Genomic DNA, 21,308 nt, shown 5'->3' with positions numbered 1-21,308 from the left:
TACCATCATATTTGACCTTGACCTTGGAGTTTGACCCAGTTTTACAAAATTTTACCCAACTTTAACCTTGGCCATAACTTTTGAACAGTTGGTGCTAGGGCTTTCTTACTTCACATGTGTAATCCTTGTGACAAGACCTTCTTTTGGATACCAATAACTTTGACCCTTTGACCTTGACCTATGAGTTTGCCATACTTTGAAAAACTTTAACCTTGGCCATAACTTTTGAACGGTTGGTGCTAGGGCTTTCCATACTTCACATATGTAATCGTTGTGACAAGACCTTCCTTTGGATACCAAAAACTTTGACCTTGATCTATGAGTTTGACCTACTTTGGAAAACTTTAACCTTGGCCATAACTTTTGTACAGTTGGTGTTAAGGCTTTTATTTTTTCAATTGTGTAATCCTTGCGACAAGACCTTCCTTCAGATACCAACAATTGTAGCCCATTGACCTTGACCTTGGAGTTTGACCTTCTTGTGGAAAACTTTAACCTTGGCTATTACTTTTTAACAGTTGGTGCTAGGGCTTTCATACTTCACATATGCAATCCTTGTGACAAGGCCTTACTTTGGATACCAACATCTTTGACCATGACCTGGGAGTTTGACCTACTTTTGAAAAACTTTAACCTTGGCCATATCTTTTGAACGGTTGGTGCTAGGGCTTTCATATTTCACATGTGTATTTCTTGTGAGAAGGCCTTTCCTTGGGCACCATTATTTTGACCATTGACCTTGATGTTTGACCTACTTTTGAAAAACTTTAACCTTTTCCATATCTTTTCAATGGTTGCTGCTAGGAATTTCATATTTCACAGGTACAAGACCTTATTTTTGGTACCAACATATTTTTTTTTTTTTGCATTTGAGAAAGTTTAACCTTCGCTATAAGTTGCCATATGTGGGCATCAGTGTTTCACAAACACATATTGTTTTTTTAATGAAGAAAGTTGAAATGGTTACTAAATAAATACAATCTATTTTTAGTAGCCATGGGAACACTGTTCATCAATATATATATATATATATATATATATATATATATATATATATATATATATATATATATATATATATATATATATATATATATATATATAGTCTATTTGTATACCAAGGTTATTGAGACCAAAACTGTGGAATTAGTAGCATTTTGATGGAATTTTACAGGTATTCTTAATGAGCATGTAAATGCCAATCTTTGAAATCAAAACATTTTATGTGTATGGTGTTTTCTGCTTTTAATTTTTTTTCTGTAATGGGATAGCATTTTGAAAAATAATTTACAGAGGGATGGGTGGCTTTACAATTGTATAAGTTCTATTCTTCGACCATTAGGGCTAGAAAGTACCGAAAATTTAAAGTGCACTCTACACTTATCTAACATATCTTTATTAGACCATCCCCCTTAAGTATCAATATTAATTCTTTCAAGGACTTATCATTTCACAGTATAAACAGTTTTATAAAACTCAGACAGAATAAGCTTTTAATATAAACCAAAAAACGTGATTTTCTTCGCAAGTTTTTTTTCTCCAAGGTAATCAATTTTCATGTATTTACAATGGAAAAAGTGTGAAATCGAAATGCCACATTATATAATATTATACTTTTAAAGAATAAAATATGATATATTGGATCCTGTACAACAGGTATATCCAATAATGTAGATCAAGTATTCAAACAGTTCTCTCTCTCTCTCTCTCTCTTTGCATTTTCCCTGAAAGAGGATACTATAATTTATTTTGAGCATTGCTATCAAATTCACCTGTACACAGTATTCTACTTATACATGTCTACATTATTGTATGTACTGTGACTAGTGTCAAGTTTTACTTGTTGATCAATAACAGGTGGATAATGCATGCTGGTCAGATGGGCTGGGTAAGTCTGTCTCTGGTTGTCATGGCGACAAATACCGTTGTAACACGTGACAAGACCTTGCTTTCTACAGGTATGGGGAATTAGTCAAAACACAACGAAAGGACGATGAACAGAGAAGTTCATTTCATCCCGCATCTTATTTTGGTTTGGGGATTCTTCTCGTATTCAAATGGGTTACAAGGTGAGCAAAAACTGTTCGTTTTTCTTTCCATCAAATTTTGTTTCTCTCTAAACTATTTGATTTTTTTCCATACCATTTTACAAGATTAGGAATCCATCCAACTTGTGTTAAAATTGTGCTAACACGTAAAAGGTCATACAACATTACTGTTTTCAAGTTTTATATTGATCTCAAGACGATCAACGAAAGTTATTTAAATTAGATCATTGAGAATAGTCTCCTATTAATACAACAGAGCATCCTCTTGGCCACGTTTTGTATGAAGCAGCATTAAATCTTTCTTTTATTTTTCATTAATAATTTTATCGGCAAGAACTAAAAATTCCTTTGGAGATGAAAAGATATTTCTGTACAAAACACACATACACACAAACTCAGCGTAATTAACAATGTTTAGTAATTAGCAATATTTTAATCCCAGATACATATTTGTTTTTGAGTAAAGTCCAGATACATAAACTTACATCAAGGAAAGCAACAATTCGTTTTCTTTCTTATAAACAAGGCTTTTTTATGATAAGCCTTTTAGATTTTAGCTTTATAAGATTTTCTTTGAGTTTATTCACTTGAGCAATTGATACTACATGCTACTATTGTCTCAGTAAATCACAAAGCTCGGCCGCAAACGAAATTTAACATTTCAAAAAGTACTTTCACAACTGAGCATCCAAGGAAAGCACAAGATATTCAAAGCTGAAAGAGTAATCATTTTTGTTTCAGACTGTCTTCAAAGCAAAAAATAAATAAAATAGTAATAAATAAATATAAATTTTAGTGCATTTGCTCATCAAATTGATTCATCGGTATAATAAAGTAAGAATTTATTGTCATCAAAATGATGATGTATGCCTCTTAATATGAACCTGGATCTTTGTCACGTGATAATGCCCATGGTTTCTGCAGAGTAGGCTATGCTGCACGGCGCGGTGAAAAATGTAGAAAAAAATATTCTTGTGTCATTCTCAGCTGTAGCATATTCAAAACAATTTTTACCAGTTGAACAAATTTTCAATTTTTATTCATCATGCACTTTTACTCCCAGGTGGATGAGTACCTATTGTACACTCTTTTTAAATAATCAAATTACATTTATTATATACCCAACTGTTTGTCACTCAGTTTTACTGTTGAATTTATGCAATTTATGACGGTGTGATCCGACGTTCCGGATCACGTACCACACTGTGGTTTTCTGAATCCATATCACCCCTCTCTGAAACTGATGACGTAGTACACAGATAAATGACGTTTTTATTCTCGCGCTTCAAAAAGTTCCTTGAAAAAATGGTTTGTTTAATGTATAAAAGTTATGTAATTTATCCAAAAAGTTACCTTTTATTACATTTTGCTAGTTGTAAAGGGGTATATAATAAATTTATCATTTTAACAGTAACTTGATCCGAAGAGCCGTATCACGTCTCGTTGACAGGCGCGGATCATCAGATCAAACTCGACGCTTCGCGTCTCGTTTGATCTGATGATCCGCGCCTGTCAACTTGACGTGATACGGCTCTTCGGATCAAGTTACTGTTATAATAATATATATTTATGTATTGGGGACCGGGAAATGGGGAGGGTTGAGGGTGTTGCAGTCAGGCAGATTCGTTCGCTAGTGACCAGAGAGTTCAGAAAACATAACTAGTGGTACTTGGTAGAGCATCTTTTTATTTTGAGTCCTGGTATATGGTCCGTCAGATCTTGTTCCTGTTACATTTGGTGCCGTGATCAGGATGATACGGTTGAAAGACTTGCCAGTGAAGAGTCTTGGTTGGTGTCGGGCAAAAACATTTGAGGAGGGAGGAGCGTAGCGATGAAGCAGATTAAACTCAAATAGCTGAGGTGGTAGGGAACCTGGTCAAGAGGCCTGGGTTCCAATCATGGTCTGGTCCGTCACATTTTGTCCCTTTCTCACAAGGGTATACTGTATACTGATTCGTATTATTTTAATGAATATATAATCAACCAATGACAATATTAGCACTAAACTGAGAGCTAATATGGTGCGAGCAAAATCGCGTTGTTGGCGGAGTTTAAAGAAGGACTACATATTTAGGAACGACTTGACTTTACCGGTCCCCAGAAAAACGCGCTAAAATATAGTGTCGCCGTAGGCGACTTCAATATATATGAGATCGCGTGAGCGATCGAAAAAAATTTAAAATATGAGGTTTTAAGCCTTTTTGACCCCAAAATCGAATTCTACGGTTAAAATTTTAGTTTAAAACTTCGTTTTTAAACGAAGTTTTTAACCTCGTTCTCTGAAAAAAAGTAATAACTATTGTTTATTCAGTGAAAAGGAGACACAAAATAACCCATTGATGCTAGACTAACCCATGTGCGAGGACTAACCCTAATCTCTCGGATGGATGCGAGACTAACCCTAATCAGTTGAAAACTTATGGAAGGACTAACCCTAATCTTTCAGGTGGGTGCAAGACTAACCCTAACCAGTCGAAAAATGTGCAAAACCAACCCTTATCAGTTGAGTGACGTAAGTCTTACGTCATAGTGCAATGAGCACGCGGATCTTGCGGATCTGGGGACCGGTAAAGTAAAGTCTACCCCATATTTAGAGTTTAAACATTAGGTGATACGGTTTCGATAGGTATATATCTAAATGGAGTTACCAACCCTTATACTCGTACTCTATTTCACACTCTGTTTCTGTGCCATTGTTAAGCTGAAATATGATTCAATTGCACAAGCAAGGTCAACAATGGGGGACTCGTGCATTGGGGTGACAATGGAGGGCCACCTGTGATAAAATGGGGGTATACATTTTTTGACAGATATATGTACAGGGCTATACATGTTTTTATGTGTAAACAATTTTCACTTTAAAAAAAAAAGACACACGATCTTTTCAGCTTTGATCAGCTTAAGTCTGAGAGCTGGTTTTTATTTCCAAGAATTTATAAAAAGCGGTTTAATTTTTCGCTTTAAAGCATGCATACGCTATAAGCTTAAACGTTTTATATAATTGTTTTCCTTAAAATTTCCTTCAAAAATACCAATATCACTCTTGCACAAATACATTATGTAAGGATATTAACTATCATTTGATCGTGTTTAATTAATATGTGTTATTGTATAAATCGTCAACACGGTGAAATCACGACGGAACATATATGGTTATACAAGAATCTAGGCTGATATATAGGTGCGTTTGAAGATTCCAAATAATGACCCGAGAATTAAATAACTGTGTAACAGCTACTGCAAAATCGATTTTAATTTCTGGTTTATACGTTGATTCTTTCTTTTTTCATCTTATTTGTTGTGATACAGAATCAATGAATCCAAGAACACCAGTCTACGGAGAAGAAATACTAGTATCTGATGGTGATTCTCCAAGATTCTCTTACGTCTACCGATCTTCTTCATAGCATGGCCGTAGGAACCGGGGGGGGGGCACGGGGGGGCGTGCCCCCCAATAATTTTGCCGATATATAGATTACTATAGTAAACATAGATACTATAAGCATGTGCCCCCTCAATAAAACCGCCTGAATACCCTTTTTTTTTTTGTCAGTCAGAAAATTTTTGGTAGTGCCCCCTCAACTGTCAACTGAAAAATGTTTGGCTGTGCCCCCCCAAACTGAAATTGCTTCCTACGTGCCTGCATAGCATAAATTTAGCATAATCTTTTTGTATAAAGAACGTTTACTTTTATTTTGCTTGCCTCATATGTAAATAAATAAATGAATAAATAAATAAATAAAGTAAATAAATTTAAAAAAAAAAAAGTAACATATAAAAACCTGAAAATCCCCAAAGAATAAATAAAAAAAACCTGGTAAAATAATTTTTGACAATGAATGCATTGGTATATTTTTGCCAAATAAATTTTTGTACAAACTTTTCAAATGAGGGGTCTACATTTTGAAGAATTCTTTAAACTGAATAGTGTTTGAACATGATTTATATTTCTAATCAGTGAAAATTGTACAATTTCAATCAACTGAAAATTGTTTAAGCAGATCTAATACAAAAGTTTCGATCAAGAATATTTCAAACGAAATTCTCTCGAGAGAAATGAGCTTAAACGTTGATAGATAGCTGCTTCTGATTTTGAAAAAGACTCGTGCTTTTTTGTTAATTTCTCTGGATCGAAAAGAAAGGTCATGAACATGTACACACACATCGTGACTATTTAAATAAAGCCTGGTAATTTTATTTCAATACATGTATATGAAATGTTCTGATAGATGAGATTACACGAAACTCATATTATTCCTGTAAGAAAAAAAAACTTAGGTTACCTTAGACTGATCAAAAAATTCATTCTTCTTCAAACGACCGCAGAGGGAATTTTTTTCATCGTTTAAGCAATTTTTCAATTAATGAGTATCTAATGCTTCTGTTTTAAACCTGTAAAGGGAAAAGGTGAAGAAATTATATTCCCACTCTTTGTGACCTTGACCTTTCAAATGACCTTGATTCAAGCACAGGCATTTGGGGGATTGACCCCCTCCCCCTTTTCCATTTTTGTTTCTGTTTAAATTGGGATCGACACTCCTTTTTGGTGTTTTTATATTCTAATATGCACTACATACTACATGTATCGATAATGTATCCCTTTTGTCTTTATAAGCTGTTTTTAAATATATCACTTCGACTAATACATAAAAAGAGAGTTTTTTTATGTATCAGTCGAAAACGATATATTTAAAAACAGCTTATAGAGACATGTAGTGTATATCAGAATACAAAAATATTGAAAAGGTTTGTCGGCCCCAGAAAAATGGGGGGGGGGGGTCCATCCCCCAAGTGCCTGTAGATTCAAGATGTAACACACTTTCTGATCTCCAATAATTTATAGATGAAACTGTAATCATTCAAGAGAAAAACAAAAAATTAAAACGAATGTGCCAATTTTCGCCATTTTTTTCACCAAAAGACATTCATTAGAGGGAAGAAATGAATAAACACAGTGTCCGAGCAGCCCTCGTCCGCTCACGGAATAAAGTAAAATGAACCTTTTTAGTGATTTTGTGGTATATAGCTAAACTATAGAGCCAAAAGTACATCTCACAAATGATATCTGTGATAATTTTATATATATGTACCGAAGGGAGGCACGTATTCAATTTTCATGTAATTTGACGAATTCACACATATATGTATATATATACACTCAAATATTACTAAGAAATTGTTTTGGTATTTTCAGTTAATTTAACATTTAGCTGTCAGGGCTATGATGGTGCTGCTACAGTTGAAAATGGCTACGACATATTGGTAATATGATATATATGCATGTATAATAACTTTTGTTTGCACATATATTGTCATTCGAAATAAAAATTGTATATAAAGATTCTCTAAGTTCACATTGCAAGTTGTCAAACATATTTTGTATTGCAAGAAAATTTGTGGCGACAGCGCAGAACTGTCAATGGTCGCTGATGAAGATCTGAACATGGCGGAAGTCACCATCTGCTTTCTGGAAAACACAACTGCTATGAGTAACAAAAACGAATCGATGCTCATGAAATTCAGTAAGATTTTTTTTACTCGTGAAAATTATTATTTTATTTATTTAGTTATTTATTGTCGCTGTACTTTAGAAGTATTTTACAGTCACCACCATAAATATTCTGGCCGTTGTTTAAATCATCTCTGTTTTTTATGATAGCCATCGGTGGTTACTCAAAAAGTACAACATGGACACCTTCAGATATTTCCATGGTGATAGATAATGCCCATTTACCATGTGGAAGTGGTGAGAACTGATTATTAAATATACATATAGCTTTTTTCCGTGACAGAGTTTCTCAAATACATAAATAATCGACCATTATTTCACCAAATTGTACTTAAAATATGAAGTTTGATCATGAGCAAGAGGCCAAAAAATCCTTGTTTTTGATAAATAAAACTTGATAATATTTGTGTAAATAAATTAAATATTTTTTTAATTGTTGATGAATGTTTTTACATTTCTTTACTTCACAGGATACCTGAGAGCTCAGGTGCGGAGCAATGGAATGGTTATTGCAACTGAGTATGAGAGGGCGATAAGAATATGTGACAACTCGGGTAACTATTCATTGTATAGCTATTAAATATTAATCTACACATGTATATTGAGTATTGAGCTAGTGTTCGTAAGGTGTTGGGAACGAAGGGTTCAGGCTACCGCATATTTTTTGGCTGATATTGTATTGGCATGAAAACAATTTCAATTTAGCTATCTCACAACAATTATTGATCTAGAATCAGAAGTTCGATTAATATTTGAGCAATTACCTAAACACAAATACCCATACTGTTTTTCCCAAACTCGGTGTATTTTCAATTACATAGGCCATGAACCTTCTAGCATGATGTAGAAACGGTATATATATATATATATATATAAGTTTGGATCCACTCATAGGGATGATGCTTGAATTTAAAATTTTAAAATATGTTACATAAAATATGATATGGATTTTCTGCGATGGATCCTCAAAGAGAAACACTATTCCAAGTAACAGAAACATAATACTACATTTCTATTCTATAAACATTCATATACAGACAAGAGAAAGAAGCGAATATCACATTACAGTATCATTTTTAAAGAAGAGATTTTTTTCATTAGCGAATAAGACAGACATTTTACTGTATTTCCTTTTTCAAAACAAATCAATCTTATTTTTATAGCACAGGACCACAGGTCTTTAGATCTGCATAATCCGACTTACAAAATATGTGGGGTGTTAAAAAAAAAGAAGATACACCCACATATTTTGTAAGTCGGATTAAGGCGATCTAATGCATGCGCGGTCCGCCGCCCCCCCCCCCCCCTGGAATTTGCAGATTTATTAAAAGTATATACTGAAGCAAATAAAAAATTACTTTGGACCTCTCCTAAGAAATGTGGACCCCACCATCACCACCACGAAATAGTTTTTTTTTCACGTTTTTTTTTTTTTTTTTGGCCTATCAAGAAATACTCGGATTGGAATTTTTTTTTGACTGGGGTGAACCCACCCCCTGGAAAAAAATTCTGGATCCGCGCCTGTAATGGCCTGTGCACAGGATACTCCAAATAATATGTTGTAGAAAGAAGATGGGTGAACATGACGAGCGAAAAGCCTTTAGTGTGACAAACATGAAAGTGAAAATTTAATTTTAGTTATATCAAAATTTTCCTTGATATTTCATCTAACATTAAAGTATACTTTATGTAAAATCTCTACAATTTGCAAAAATCTCACAAAGATTGAAATTATTTGCCTTTTAAATATTATTCACACACTAAAGAGGACAAAAAGAGTCATTTTCTCATACTATAACACTATTTTTCGATGTGAGTGGGTCTCCGCTCCATTTTTTTTGAAAAATCCTCAAAGTTTGCATAAAAATACATGTATACAATTTTGGTTATTATCGTTTTGCTAACAGCGTGACAGTTTGGGCGTGTTAAAATTGAAATCATAGTAATTTACATATGAAGCTCAGAATACAAAAAATCCTTAAAAATCTTCTTCTCAAGAACCACTGGGCCAGAAAAGATGAATCTCATCTGAAAACTCCGTGAGGTAGTTTAGATTATCTTGATTAAATTGATCAAATAATGGCCTCCTGGGGTAGGATGGGGTCACAATAGGGAATCAAAGTATTACAAGGGGGGGGGATCTGATGATGAACAGCAGGGCTAAAGTGACTCAGGTGAGCATTGTGGCCCATGAGCCTCTTGTTTCCGATTTTAAGAGAAATCTCTTCATATTTTTTTTTTTTCTGATATAAGAGAAATCTCTTCAATCTTTGAACATGTAATATTACTAATACCAGTATTTAAACTTTCATATTTGAATTACCTGTACTCTATTTTATTAATAGTACATGTATATTATGTCTAATTCGTGCATTCATGTAGGGGTTCCCCGCCACCCAAGGTGAGGAGAACACAGGGGTCTCCAAGATTTTGTCACTGTTGTCTTGTTATTTTATCAATAAAATTATGCATAAAAAGTCGAATTAAAACCTCTTCCAAATTTGTAGAAAACGACTTTGAAGTTTATTATTTCTATTGTAATTTTTTTTTCAAATAGAAAAAGTTAAACATATTTAGAGAAAACTACGGATTGAACTCTTGGTAAAAAAAATTACCATGAAAGCTGTCTTGCTCAACTATCTAGTTATGATTGTTGCAGACATAGATATAAGTCTCCACATCGATGCCGCGATGAAGACGCCTATGAAACCACAGCTGTACACGGGGATGTACTCCAACGATCTTCTGTCTCAGCTCTCGCAGTACATGGACTTCAACAAAGTAAGTTTAATATTCAATTAAACCCCTTATGTGAATATGGTGTACATGTAAGTTTGACGTTTGTTGTGGTTGTAACCGTTTTTGTCACTGTATTTCGTAACAGATTTTTTGAGAATCCTAGTGCAATTACTGGTGTACAAGTGTACCTCTTTCGAAATGGATAAACATTAGATGCTAATATATATAATCGAGGAAAAAGTTGTTGTAACTTGAGAGTATGTTCTGATCTTGACCAAGGATAATTTGGACATGGTCAAGGTCACAGGCTTAAAAAAAGTAAAAATTCTGCCTTGACCTTTGAAGAAAAATATCAGAAGATAGTACTTGGCTTGCTTGTGATCAAGGGATACATAACAATCCTGCATCGTGGTCATTTTGTTCATTGAGTTCGAAGTTCATGTTCAGGACTATATAATTTTTTTATTAGTAGCATAATTTTGCTATGGAATAACTTTATAAAATCAATCTTGCCCTCGGGGTTGATAATGTTCATAGGATTTGTAATGACACAGACAAAGGTCATTTAGTCAATGTAACAGAGCTCAGACGTATCAAATTATGAAGGCCTCGGAAATGCAGAATTTAAAAAAAAATCGTATTGGGGTCGTATCAAGAGGTAACGCTAACGCTAACACAAAGATTGCTTTTGACAGGATCCTTTTACATGTTTATCGATATTACCCACAGTTGTTTGTAAAACAAAATAATCAAGGTTACATGACTCGGAAGTTAAATGTTCTTTGGGTCTTGACTTGTTAATGCTACGACAGTGGATTTTCATAGATTTCATACTAAACACAAAGGGTGCTCACTCTCATAGAAGTTATAACCTTCAGTCACTTACATTTCAATAAGATTTACTAATAAGCCATTATAATTTGCTGTGAAAGTTTTTAGCAAAGTAGCAAAGTTCTTTTTAAGCATTATAAAGTATGACCTTTCTTAAGTTCTTTAGTTTTCTTGGACTAGCGCTCTTAAATCATCTAAGATTTGTCTTAGAAAAGCTCTTCTTCGTCTTAAAGTTAGGACTAAGATTAGGAAAGAAGTCTCCTGTGATAGGATAGCTTCGTTGACCTCACTTAGGACTAAGATATGTCGCAAGTTCGTCTTGAGAGATGTCTTAGTCCTAAGATAGCTTCATAAGCATGCCTGCAGTTCTTTAAGGACAGTTCTTGCTTAGATTGAAAAGAGAGTTGCAGGAAAGTCCCTTCTTTTTGTTAGTTTATTTTGACAAGATACAATTACATGGACATTTTACTGTAGAATATGAAAGATTATACATTATCTCCACGTGTTTTAATATCATTACAATACGTAGCAATATTTTGAATTGCTACTTGTGTTTTAGGCAGTACTTCGTAACCTTGGAAACAGAACTCTACCTAACGCTACAATGGAGACCCCTCACATGGTAGCGGTCTATCTCACAACTAAGAAACAGATGATGCAAGACCATGGCGAGAAATGCTTAGTGCCTACCTACACAATTGTCGACCAACTCATCGGGCAAATTGCCATTACAGATGGTAAACCAGACGAGCACTCTTTTTGTTTAAACTAATAATAGTAATTGATATATATGTTCATATTTGATGTACAAGGAATCGGAGAAGCGGGATAGTTAAAATCCACGAATTGGTAAAACATTTCTTTAGGTCTATAAATTTCGACATGGTATTATTACAAAGGTATGTAGACAAAGCAACCGCGCACTTATCAACATTGCACATGTGGTACCTAATCTTACTTAAACTGTTAAACACCAATTTGTTACCATAAAAATATTTTTTTTTATTTTTGTTATCTTTAACAAAAGAAGAAGATATCAGTGACGCTTACCTGTACTGGTATGTACCAGGATATATCCTCTTATCACATATTTATTTGTAAGTAGCCGGGATATATTCGCTAATGTTTTGTGGATGGAACCGAAATGTTTCCGCAACTACAATGTTTATAGGTACGCTACTTAGCCTGGATGTACCTGGGTATCCACGACTCAATGTTTCTGTACCGGTCTTGTAGAATAGGCTTTCCCCTCTAAAATCTTTGAAGTTTCCCCTCCGAAAAATTAGCTCTAGAGTAGGATTTCCCCTTGGAAAATAAGCTCTAGAGTACGATTTCCCCTACGAAAATCCCACACCAGATTCTATTTTCCGGGGTGGGGGGGGGGGTGGGGGGTACTACTCAAATAACTAAAAGTGACCTGATATAATTTTAAATTCGTGAGATTCGTACCTCTTCACCTAGAGAGGGTGTTGAGACATCGAATCTTACAAATGTTTGAGTGACTAATTTTACAATTTCCCACGAGTTAAAATTTTGGGTTGAGACTCAATGGTTTGAACTACATGTATATATTATATATATGTATATTAAGATTTCATACTAGATTCGACAGTTCTTGAGTCGAAACACTCATATTTCCATAAAAGAATCAGTTGACTTTCATATAAACTTTTAGCCAAATATCGCACTTTCCTTGGTTGATTGCCGGCTATATTTTTATGTTCTATAGAAGAGAATTAATACCTGGCAGCATGGCCGACGCGTTGCTTTTACATTTCCTTATTAGTCGAGGTTTTGGACACTTCTAGGCTTAACAGAATGAAAATAATTTTGTTTTATTCAATCATCTTGATCACCGCTTCTCATAAATTGTCTTCCAGCAATTAAGCCGGGAAAAGAATTCAACATAGTTCCTCACTTCCATGGACACTATATTCCTGAAAAATCTTCAGTCTGCGGTAAAGACATTTTCATATATACACTTTTTTTGTCTTGAAATTTTAACCTTTTCTTTTTACTTGAAGCAGCTTTACATTGTTGATTTTGTGTCTGCATTATGTCTGTCCATGTCTATACATAGGAGATGCAGAATTGGTCATCTTTTACGATCCTCTAAAGATAAACAACGACGATGATGAATGCAATGATTTTACAACAGTGCCAGTTCATGTCACGTGCTCAAGTTGTAAGAGTAACAAAAAGAAACCATCAACAACAAACAAACAAACAAACAAAAATAAAAACAAAACAAATTTTTATAGTTATCCTCTTTGTGTTTACACGAAATAAAAGTCGATTTCTTTTCCTAGATGACAAAATGGATGACTGTGTGTTGTGTCCAAATCCCATTGATACGAAAACATGGGCATTATTTAGCAACATGACATTCTATGAGTATAATGTGAGTACAAATAAACATGACATTTTTATGAATATGATGTTAATCAATTAACTATTTGCAGTTTTCCCTTGCATAACATGTTATGTAGTACATTTCATGTTACTGTCTGAAGTTAATCGGTGACACTATTAAGGTCTTATTTTCGTTCTATTTATTTATAAGAGCATGGACGAGGAATGGAAGGGGACTGAACTGCGTATGATGAGCATGGATACTAAAGAAGACCTGGTCCATGCTGGAATGTCTCAACTCATGCAGCGCCATCTGTCCGGACTCTACTCACAACCACATATAGGACTTTGTATGTTTGTTGGCCGAGCAGAAAAAGATACAATGATGAAAATACAGAAAATGGAGGTACATGAGCCAAGGACTTTGGATGGACTTGAGGACAGATTACAATGGATAATGAATGCAATGCAAACTTACAAAGACGTGAGTTCTGAAATGGAATCCTTGCAGATGTGGGGGGACTCCCAATCAGATCCAGTCAACAAATCACTCATTACAGGATCTTATACTGGTCTTGCTATGATCCAAAGCATAAATTTATTGATAATGAAATCCCAGTTTATGGTTGAACAGTTTCCTGCAAATACGACACGATTAATATACGGTCAGATGCTAAGAGGTCTTGCACAAATCAACCATATGGGTGAGATGTATCCAATGTTGACTAATATGTATGGTATGGAGGTACTAAAGTATGCTCAAGCGGCCCGACTTTTAACCTTTTACCTTCACCAGAAAAACATTCTACCTGAAAATATAGCACATTCATTAATGAAGTTGACAAAATACTTGGTGAACAAGCACAGTGAGCCCATGTCAAATGATACCGGAAGCAGTTCTTGGCAGATACCCTCCATGGTCTCCTGTCCTTTTGAACAACAGGTCAACTATGTAACTAAGGCCATCCTGACGTTTGCCAATGGATGGGATGGAGAGGAGATGACACAGACGACGCAAATGAAAGAGAAACTAAAAATGGGGATGTGCAGCGGTAACATACTCCGAGTCTTCTTGCTTAAGGGTGGTCATAAAGTAGTCAGGAAAGCGTATCTCCGTAAATATCTTATGGAAAAGGGGATGAAACTAGGTATGTCTGAAACTACATTTTTGATATATAACTTTTTTATCTGACAGCAAGATCGTACTATTTTTGTGCCCCCCCCCCCCTGAAAAGGGGGTATATTGCTTTGCACCTGTCGGTCTGTCCGACTCGGTATATGTCGGTCGGTAGATCAAATGTTGACCTTCAGTATCTTGAAAACCCTTTGATTGACAGTCATCAAATTTGGTACACTGGTACCCCTTGAAGAGTAGATAACCCTAATGATTTTGAGGTCACAAGGTCAAAAGTCGGGGTCAGAGTGCTCTACTGAGACAAGATGTTGTCCATTCAATGGCTTGAGAATCATTTGCTTGACAGAAATCAAACTTGGTACATTGATTTCCCTTAAAGAATAGATGACTCCTATTGATTTTGAGATCACAAGGTTAAAGGTCTTGATCAAACTGGCGCTAGGAAGATATCAACCACTTAATCTTGAGAACCTTTTGGTTGATAGACATCAAATTTAATACACTGGTAGTCTCTCTAAGAGAGGTCTGGTAGAGATCAAACTTTGTATTATGCTTGCCCCTGACTAGTAGATGACCAATTATTTTCACAATCATTACAGACATTCATAATTTAAAGTAGCTCCCTTTTAAATGTTTCCACATGACATACATTTCTCAAACATTTCTTGTTTAATTTTTCCTCTATCCTGAATTATGCACATGTTGTTGGTTTAAAGTCGGCAAAAATTTATTGTAGATGATTTAAAGAAGATTCCGAAAAAATGCCGGCGAAGTCCATTGGAGCCATATGATGCACCTCTCGAACATTACATTGGTAGGTACTATCGAAGAATCGTCACTATTTCAGAACCGAAAATTATTCCGAGACATTCTTTCAAGGTACTCGCCCGCGTGGCGTAGTGGTTAGAGCGTTTGCTCTAGAGTCGCGGTGTGAGGAGTAGATCCTTACGTTGCGGGTTCAAATCCACTGCGGGACGTGGAGACGGTCCTTCGGAGGAGACCGTATAAACCAAGGTCCCGTTCGCAGTAGGTGCTGGCACGAAAAAGATCCCTCACTGCTCAATGGCTCTGAGTGCTGAGTATAGGTCAAAATTTGCAACCCTCCACCGGCAAGTGGTGGCTTCTCCATATGAGTGAAAAATTCTCGAGAGGGACGTTAAACAACAAACAAACAAACAAACAAAATCTTTCAAGGTACAATGTAGGCCTAGCCTAAATTATTCGTCCATTTTCTTCTTTCAGTAAACGATGATGGTAAAATAATGAAAGGTGCACATAATCCAATACAACAAGTCTTTACACACAAAGTTATAGCCACATGTCATTGCAAGGACACTTGCACTGACAATGCTATGGGTGGATCTACAAGCATGGGTGGCGGCTATCCAGAAATGGGTGGATCTAATGGCATGTGGACGACAGCTTCTCCGTCGTGGATGCAAAACGATATGTGGGGCACCACTCTCCCTTCGTGGGTGACATCTAGTCCAATGATTATGCGGAATAATCGCCCTCCCACACCGCCAATGAATTAACTATGAAGAGTTTGTGGATATTCCTCTTTATTTTATTGTACATGTATATTCCTTGTTATAGTCCTATTCCCTGTTGAGGAGATTTGTCTGATGTAAAGCAGGGAAATTTCTTCTTTGCTGACATACCCAGACAAAAAAAATAAATAAATTACGCGTCATTTCCCATTTCATATCGTATAAATTTAGAGCGTTGGCCAAGATTTTGCGGAAAGATATTAAGAAGTTTGTGTCAAAGTTCATCTCGAATGTTGTAATATAAAAATTATTATACAAATATAAAAATATTATATTTTTGTTTATGTCAAAATTTAGTAGAATTAATATGAAAGTGTCTTGTGAAGATATTGGAATTTAGATTGTTGTAAAACCCCATCCCCATGCGTAGTTCTCTTATTAAAATATTTCGTTAAATATTTCCCTCATTTATTCATTGTACAATTAAATGGATTGGAACGTCTCGGATAATTGATGTTGTAATTTCTGTGAGAAGTTAGGTGGAAACTAAATTGATTTTGTAATAAGATTATGGACCCGACTGAGCCTGGACATAGCTATTTTATAGGGTCGATACATGTTACTAAGACTACGTATAAAGGGGTCTGATCACAGATTTTCTAAAATTTTCAGTATAATATCAAGACATATGTTTCTAGAGCATTTCAGACAAAGATATAAAAAGGGTGTCTAGAAACTTCTTTTATCTGGAAATCATTAAAACTAATTTCGGGACGCGTTTGATTGACACACATACTTGTACTTTCACGTAGTATATTTTATCCTTAATATTTTAGAAATTTGGAAATTTGTTGTGTATTAATGAAAAATATTAAAACTATAATCCAGAAAATTTATAGTAGAAAGGTGAGAAAGCAAAATCAACTCACCAGTGTTGTCAGTCCGTGGTTACAAACGCAGGTGTTTGACACGATGTTATGAAGCATGTTTTTGTCTCTGAATTTTAAGATTTTTCTGGTAAGTTCAATTCATTAAACTGCTGTTATTTTTTAAATAAAAATAGAAATTTAAAGTTGTAAACAAAAACGAAAATGCAACTGTGTCCAGACCCCTTTAAGTCGGAGGATTTATGAATGTTAAAACATTCATGCATATATATTATAATATTTTTTTTGCATTTCAATGTGCTATAAATCACACAAGTAGCATATAAAAAGATAGAAATATTCAATGAAGTATTTCATTGTTGTTGACATAAAAATGCAATTAATTTGCAAGAGTTAAAAAAGAAATCAATGGGAGAAAAAAAACTTCATTTTTAGTGCATGCTTTTTGCAAATTAATTAATCCACTGTAGAGATGACTAGCTTGGATAAAGCTTCATAAAATCAAATGATATATACCATTTGTAGGAGTCATGTTATACTAGTATTTATCAAGTATATCTCGGTTTATAGATGCAACTGCATGTACATCTATATTGTTTATAACGAGAATCAAATTTCGATATGAATTTGTATTTTTAATAAAATGTTGTAAAATACCAGTGTGTCTTGATTATTTCTGGTCAAACTTGTAATATTAGGCACAAGTGTAATACAGTTGTTAATTTGATCAATTCATCAAACCTAGCGATTTGTTAAATTCGTTGTATCCCATTTTTATTGTTAAATAAATAATTGTGGCTGCTGGAGTTGTTAGGCCTAGTGACAAAAAGGGGGTGTTACCATACTCCCTGGGTTTATCCGACTTATTTCTCATAAATTATTTTTCTAATCTATGACATATATTCTATGACATATTCACGAAGTATTTAGTTCATAGCTTCTAAATTCCTGACTTTCCCAAATCTTCGCTTTATATACCCTTTGGTTTGGCTAGTCCATTCCAAGGTTATCAGGTCATTCCATTATTTGAGGTTATTCGACCCCCTCTTGCGGCCCCGCCCTACCCCTCGGGGTCATGATATGAAGACACTTGAATGTATAGTATGTAATGAAGCTTTCACACAAGTCTCATCTTTTCCTGCCCAGTGGTTCTTGAGAAGATTTTTAAATGATGCCACCAAATGTTCACGAATTCTTAATTATCTCCCCTTGAAAGAGGATGCGGCACTTCCTATGAACAAACTTAAATCCCCTTCACCCAAGGATGCTTTGTGGCAAGTTTGGTTGAATTTGGCTAGGTGGTTCTTGAGAAAGTTGAAAGTGTGAAAAAGTTTAAGGACTACAGACGACAGACGGACGCCGGACACTCTTTGATCAGAAAAGCTCACTTGATCCTTCGGCTCAGGTGAGCTAAAAAGTCTCATATCTCTGTTTTTGGCCTCATGGATATACCCAAGGGCCATAAGAGACTCAGAGTCTGGCTTAAAGTGTAAGCTATCTTTGAATCTCATTGGAAACAATTGGCCACATCATGAAATTTGCAATATGTTTATTACTAATGCCCTGACAATTTTCAGTAAGACATCTCGAAACATTCTATCACTATACAACCCGGGAGTGGGAATACCAAGTTACAACGCAAGGGAGTGAGGATGATCGAAGCTAAATCTCGCTTCCTCGTCCTAAAAAGCGAGGGACAATACACCATAATTTAAAAGCGAGCTGGTGGTCCAAACTACACCATAATATATTATGAAATGTTAGTTTGGCATAGGCGTCGGAAGCAAATTGAAAGTGGGGGGGGGGGGGCTAAACCAGCGAAAAAAGGTAAGCCCCAATTTTCAATGCCTATATTATGTCTATCTTTGCAAAAAAGTGGGAGGGGGCTAAGCCCCCCTCCTAGCCCCCCCCCCCCCGGTTCCGACGCCTATGTTTGGGGTTGTTGAAAGAGTAGATTTAATTAATTTTATAGGAAAATTGTAATTATTATTTAATGCTGATGTTGTAAAGTACACCTTCAGTAACCCCCCCCCCCCCCAACACATGAATGTTTACTATTACTAAATACTATGGCTTCCCTCTATGTTTATTATGCAGAATAAATAATACATGCATATTATCCCCCATTAGAAAAGTTTTACTATCTACATGTACTAAATTTTTCGGTGGTGATTTACTATCGGGGAGGATTTTCGATATACATGTATGACACCATTTTGCAAAAACTGAAAAAATGCATATTGTTAAAAACATCCTGATGAACATCTTTTGTTCAAATGCTGTTTTACAAAATATTTCTGCTTTTCGAGATACAAAGTGTTAAAGATTTAGCATTCCGGCCCCTTATGTCCCCTAAAATTAAGTAACAAATGATCAATATATCACTGTCTGTAGTTGCAGATTGTTAAGATGAGCATTTTTGCAACAGTAATGTATAACAAAGTATTGATCAAGAAAACCTGTAGCTTAGACTTTCGGTCTTTATTTGAGGGATTAACCACCTTTTTCTTGATATCAGATAAACAATTGCGTTCAACAACTATTCTTTTACGTTTCGAGATAATTATGTACATAAAAAAGAAATATTTTTGGCCCAGCCCTTCAAGTCCTTAATCGGAATGTTTCGCAAACATTGAACAAGTAAGCCCTGAAAGGATACACCTACCGTAGCCCATGTTCAGGTCAAGAAAATGACCCTCATATCTTTGATTAAGTAACCCATACACTATACACCTACAAGTTTACCTTGCCTGATATATTGCATATTGTTAAGAACATTAATCTGAACATCTTCGCTTTTCAGAATGTTTCTCCTTTTCGAAATATAAAGCGTCAAAGATTAAGCATTTTGGCCTCTTATGCCCCTATAATTACGTAACGTAGGATCAGAAATTATTATATAGTTGCAGATTGTTTAAATCAGCCACTGTTATGTAAAACAAAATACTGATCGTGAAAAGGTTATAAATTAAAGAATTTCAGTGTTTATGCAAATTATCACGTGAACAAACACTCTTCTACGATAAACTACAAGTCTGATTTTCATAAGATTGGGGGAAGGGTGGGGGGCGATAGAAGTGGCCTTTTAGTCGACAGTTTTATAAAGGAATAGTAGATATATATCCAAGAGAGTTATCTCTCTTACCAGATGGTAAATGAACTTTAAATTAAGTGCAAAGTGAAATAGAGCGTACGTTACATACTGGTAAACGGTGCAAATTAAAAAAATTTCTCTTTTTTTGGAACAAGATTATTAAGATTGTTGAACGTATTCTTACAAAGCTGAAGAAACGCTGGTAACTAATGAGCAGAATCATAAATCTTTTTCTCCAATACAAGTGCTAGATTCTTTATGGGAAGAAATATTAAAACAGATTTTTCATAAGTACGGAAGAAATATTAAAGCAGATTTTACCCATCTATCCATATATATAAATATGTGCCTGTCAATCACAATTCAGTACACATGAATTTTTACTACATGTCTATCTAAAGGAGGAAAACTGTATTCCGGAGTAAACAACACTCTTTCCAACATATTGAAACCAAGTCCAAAAGACTGATAAATAATGTTGAAGTAATGAGAAAACAAACCTCTGGACAAGGAATTGTCTTCATTAAACACACATTACTCAAGACTTCTTTGTTAGCAAAATATAAATCAAATGTTTTTAAAAAAAATGTATATTTTCCTAATAAAATGTCACAATCTTCCTCTCTGACCCTGACCTTTGAGGCATAAAATTTGTTCAAGGTCAATCCACATTTTACCCTAGCACACTCTTTTGACGAATGATACTGGACCTCAAGGAAAGGCAATACAACCTAAACAGGGAATCACACAAACTTTTATAATGATCTAACTTACAAAATCTTAGTTGAAGGTCACTGCACATCCTCTACCCAAGGACACTGGGGAAAGTATGAAATACATGTGCACTGGAATATTGGTATATGTATTCCAGATAAAGAAATTACACAATCTCAGGGCGAGATAGCTTTTTTTAATAGAAAAAAAATTCTGGTCAGTTGGGCCAAATTCAATTTTGCAGACCAAATGCGTGTATATATAATAATAATTATTATAATAATATACTTGTTTGAGTGCTTTAATGTGACTTAAAACTAAAATTGCTGGTCTAATAGATAAAACACTGATCAAAGTTCACCATTTACCGAGTCATATTACTAAGTCAGCATATGAAATGTTTGTTGGGCAGAAAGATAGACTTGTCAATTTTAAGTTCCTACACAGAGCAATCATAAATGCTCCCATTTTACATCCATAATCAATTTAACTACAACAAAAGTCTAAAA

General features: G+C 34.9%; 1 protein-coding gene across 1 annotated transcript in view; it reads left to right on the top strand.

Moving 5' to 3' along the window:
* LOC133200117 (uncharacterized) overlaps positions 1-16,308 on the top strand; it is a 30,889-nt gene extending 14,581 nt beyond the window's left edge. Inside the window, exons 11-20 of the mRNA XM_061335863.1 lie at positions 7,243-7,310; positions 7,438-7,570; positions 10,217-10,338; positions 11,687-11,864; positions 13,008-13,085; positions 13,208-13,312; positions 13,437-13,528; positions 13,691-14,627; positions 15,351-15,428; positions 15,857-16,308. Coding sequence (XP_061191847.1) covers positions 7,243-7,310; positions 7,438-7,570; positions 10,217-10,338; positions 11,687-11,864; positions 13,008-13,085; positions 13,208-13,312; positions 13,437-13,528; positions 13,691-14,627; positions 15,351-15,428; positions 15,857-16,149 — 2,084 coding nt within the window. The 3' untranslated portion in view covers positions 16,150-16,308. The remainder of the gene's footprint in view (positions 1-7,242; positions 7,311-7,437; positions 7,571-10,216; positions 10,339-11,686; positions 11,865-13,007; positions 13,086-13,207; positions 13,313-13,436; positions 13,529-13,690; positions 14,628-15,350; positions 15,429-15,856) is intronic.
* Positions 16,309-21,308: the final 5,000 nt, after the last annotated feature.

This window comes from Saccostrea echinata, unplaced genomic scaffold (assembly GCF_033153115.1).
Source record: "Saccostrea echinata isolate AGI-Se365-2 ecotype Australia unplaced genomic scaffold, CSIRO_AGI_Sech_v1 ptg000037l, whole genome shotgun sequence".
Classification (NCBI taxonomy): Eukaryota; Metazoa; Mollusca; class Bivalvia; order Ostreida; family Ostreidae; genus Saccostrea; species Saccostrea echinata.
This window is presented reverse-complemented; position numbering and strand designations above follow the sequence as displayed.